General features: G+C 52.5%; 1 protein-coding gene across 2 annotated transcripts; it reads left to right on the top strand.

The window, feature by feature from the left end:
• Positions 1 to 803: 803 nt before the first annotated feature.
• Positions 804 to 1,810, top strand: LBX1 (ladybird homeobox 1). 2 transcript variants are annotated; one of them, XM_088528882.1, is made up of 3 exons: positions 804 to 1,128; positions 1,308 to 1,675; positions 1,760 to 1,810. In XM_088528882.1, the coding sequence occupies exons 1-3, from the start codon at positions 804 to 806 to the stop codon at positions 1,808 to 1,810; spliced, it is 744 nt and encodes a 247-aa protein (XP_088385008.1). The 2 variants fall into 2 exon arrangements, with proteins under 2 accessions (XP_088385008.1, XP_088385007.1); XM_088528881.1 differs by having other exon boundaries at positions 1,308 to 1,810.
• Positions 1,811 to 3,740: the final 1,930 nt, after the last annotated feature.

Here is a 3,740-nt window from a genome sequence, read left to right as displayed (position 1 = left end):
CTATTTTTCACTATACCGTATTACCCTGATGCAATAAAGGCCGCTTTGTAATGTAATTTAAAAATATATATGTCCAAACAAATAGCAGGGCCGGAATATGACAAGTGCATTGAGCATTATAATTCAGCGGGGCTCCACCTCCATACCGCCTCCTAATTAATGGGTCTCCGAACTTGCAAACGGCTGCATTGGACAGAGCGGGAGCGAGAGAGCGAGAGCGAGGGCGAAAAGTGTCATTGGAGATAATTGATTACCTCCCAATCAACAATAACTTGTTAGCAATAGTCAATTATCCCGTCTCTTCTCGCCTCTTTCCCCCTGGTCCGAAGTCTCGGTGCGAGGGTTGCTCTCCCACTCTCCAAAGTCTTTTTTTCTTTCCCCCTCTCCTTTTTTTTTTTTTTTTTTTTTGAGGGGGAGTTTTGGGGTGGGGGGGGCGGGAAAGTGCAGCGATTTGGGGTGTTTCTTAAAATAGCAGCTGGGAAGAGGAAGCGAGGGAGAGAGAGAGAGAAGAGAGCGCGCGAGAGAGGGAAAATCCACCCGACCCAAAGCCCTGGGACAGGAGGTGCGGCAGGACCAGCTCCCGGCGAGGGACCGACGGCAGCTCCGCCCGCGGCCGCAGCCAGCCCTGCCCGCCGCCCGACGTGGCTCTCCCCGGCCAGAGCCGGGGCTCCTCGGCCGGAGTTGGAGGTGGGCTTCAACTTTTGCTCGCTGCCTCCGCCGCCGCCCCGCCGGGGGGCTTCTCCCCGCCGCAGCGCATCCCCGGCGCGGGCGGCCAAGGCAGCCCTGCCCGGCCCGGCCCCACCATGACTTCCAAAGAAGAGCCCAAGCCCTCCTCGGGGGAAGAGCGGCGGCGGAGCCCTTTGGATCACCTCCCGCCGCCGGCCAACTCCAACAAACCCCTCACACCCTTCAGCATCGAGGATATCCTCAACAAGCCCTCGGTGCGGAGGAGTTACAGCCTGTGCGGGACGGCCCACCTCCTCTCGGCGCCGGAGAAGCATCCCCCGGCCGGGCTGCCCCTCTCGGGCCGGGCGCTGCTCTCGCAGACCTCGCCGCTTTGCGCCCTCGAGGAGCTGGCGAGCAAGACCTTCAAGGGGCTGGAAGTGAGCGTGCTGCAGGCGGCCGAAGGTAAGACGAGGGGCCGGGGGGCGCGGGGAGCGGGGCTCGGGACACTCCGCGCGGCCGCCCAGAGGGGCTCGGGGTGGCGCGTGGGCCCAGGGACCGGCGACCGGGAAAGGGGGCTGTAAGGTGGGGGGGACCCGAGCCGGCGGGGCGGCAGCGGCGAAAATGTGGCGCCTCGTCGGCAGGCAGAGACGGGATGACGATCTTCGGGCAGCGGCAAACGCCGAAGAAGCGTCGGAAGTCGCGGACGGCCTTCACGAACCACCAGATCTACGAGCTGGAGAAGCGCTTCCTCTACCAGAAGTACCTGTCGCCGGCGGACCGGGACCAGATCGCGCAGCAGCTGGGGCTCACCAACGCGCAGGTCATCACCTGGTTCCAGAACCGCCGCGCCAAGCTCAAGCGCGACCTGGAGGAGATGAAGGCCGACGTGGAGTCGGCCAAGAAGCTGGGCCCCAACCCCGCCGTGGACATCGTGGCCCTGGCCGAGCTGGAGCCCAGCGGCGAGGGCCGGGCCAAGGCGAGGCCCGGCTCCCCGCCGCCCCCCGCCGCCGCCGCCGCCGCCCGGGAGCCCGGCGCGCCGCCCCGCCCCGCCTCGCCCCCCTCGGAGCGGCCCCGCAGCCGCCGGGACAGCGAGGACGAGGAGGACGAGGACGAGGAGGACGTGGAGATCGACGTGGATGACTGAGGGGCGCCCCCGGCCCCGGCCCGGCCGCCCTCCCCGCTCCCGGCCCCGGCGGCTGCTCCTCCTCGGTACAAGCAATAAGCAATAGAAACCCAGGCCACACAAAAATTAATGTAGGATAGAGTCGGTGTGTCTCTCCGCCTGTCACATCGCTGGAATGGTGCAATCACGGACGGCTTCTGTATAAATATTTAAACGTATATATCGGATTTTTTTCCTTTCTCCCTTCTTTTGGAGTTTTTTTTTTTAATCGCTATCAACTATGATTATTTTGTCTATAAGGGAGACGCATAACCCGGAATAAACTCGGCTTCCGACAGATGTTTGGGGAGGCAGTTGTTTTCAAAGACTTCCAAAACGAACCACTTTAGAGGAGATTTAAGTTAGACTTAAAACAAACAAAAAAAATAGCGACTTTTCTTTCCTTGCATGTTTCAAATGTGCACGAAATGATTTTTTTTTCATTTAAAAATATTTTCCTTTGCAATCTCGGGAACTTGGGGATGGGTTATAATGTAAGTTTTAAAATATATACTTTCTTTTTATTTTCCCTAGAGCATAGAGATTTGTCTCCAATGCAATTTCTGCCTCATTTTACCAATTAAAAGCTATTTTTACCATTTTCTGCTATTGTTGTGCTTTTATTAAAAAGCTACCTTTCGTATTTTTGATATGAAGGTGGTAACAAAAATGAAAATAAAAAAATCCTAGAATTATTTTTTACTCTTTTTAGAATTTTTGCATGCTATGAAAATAAAAATGAACGAATCCCAAGAACAATACATTTAAATATTACTCTATAAATTAAAAAATGTACAGATTTAAAAAATGTTTTTGTTTGAATTGTACAAATTTTAAAAGGCCTGCTATTTAAGTTTCGATAGGGACAATGTCGCTTTATTTACTGTCTCTTAGAATTGTACAGATAGCTCCTTTTTCCGATACAATAAAATCTTTACCATTTTAATATACTTTTAACGTTATTCTCTGTGAACTCAAAACACCTTCACTACCTCCCGTCCGTTTGAGAGTGCGAAATACATTTTCCCCACAGGAATTGCCCATCGCGGTTGCATTTAAAGTTAGTTTAGCTGCAGCACCTGTGAGAAAACGACGGGGAAGGGACGCCTAGGAGAGAAGTTCATTATTCTTTTAACTTATTCCCATTTATAAATATATATATATATTTAAGCTTAGGGAAAGGTAGAGCCCAGAAGAAGCGATTTATCGGTTTGTTTTTCTCTCTCTCTCATTTTTTTTCCCCTTCCATACAGTGAAATTAAAGCAGAGGACAGCGCGGGGCTGGCAGCTCCCACCCGGGCACCAGCGTAGCGAGCAGCGCCTCTTGCACTAAATCCCGGGGACGAAAGGGGGGAAAAAAGCAAAACGGAGAAATATCCACGAGTTATCGCCGAGCCCGACAAAAGGGGCCGCATGTGGGAGCAGAAGGGGGGATCTGCCCTTCGTCAGCCTTGCGAAACCTCCTTGCTTACGGGCAAAAAATCTGGCTCTCCGGCACCTACAGGGATATGAGGATGGAAAATGTTTAATTTCATCCTCCCCGCCCCCCCCCCCCTTTTTTTTTTCCGTGTTTATTTTTTTTCCTGCCAAAATTAAGGCTCTTGTGAATTTGTTTTCTCCTGGCAGCGTGACCTGCCTTTGGAGCCCAGCAACGTGTGTTTCTCCCTATTCTTTGCAAAATTTATGTGAGAAAGACAAATCTGGTGTACAGTGGCAGAGCTGCACAGAGAAGTGTCCAGATAAGACAGGGTTGGTTTGTGGTTTTTTTTTTTTTTTTTTTTGGTCCAGTTTCTCCGAGGCTAAATAAATCTTTCTCCTCTTTGAGAATGGATGGGGTTGTAATTTTTAGCGTAAAGCATGAAAACTGGGGACAAATGAGCCCTCTTCTCTGAAGTGACAAGCGACAATGGAG

Source organism: Tinamus guttatus, unplaced genomic scaffold (genome assembly GCF_059628265.1).
Source record: "Tinamus guttatus ecotype Peru unplaced genomic scaffold, ASM5962826v1 Tinamus_guttatus_pri_ptg000314l, whole genome shotgun sequence".
NCBI classification, from domain to species: domain Eukaryota; kingdom Metazoa; phylum Chordata; class Aves; order Tinamiformes; family Tinamidae; genus Tinamus; species Tinamus guttatus.
The sequence above is the reverse complement of the archived record's forward strand: the minus strand, read 5'-3'. Positions and strand labels throughout refer to the sequence as shown.

What these genes read in the sequence shown, in the direction of transcription:
- LBX1 (XM_088528881.1), top strand. Translation starts at nt 804, where the DNA reads ATGACTTCCAAAGAAGAGCCCAAGCCCTCCTCGGGGGAAGAGCGGCGG. An exon ending in CGTGCTGCAGGCGGCCGAAG is followed by an intron (nt 1,129 to 1,307) that starts GTAAGACGAGGG and finishes CCTCGTCGGCAG; the next exon opens with GCAGAGACGGGATGACGATC.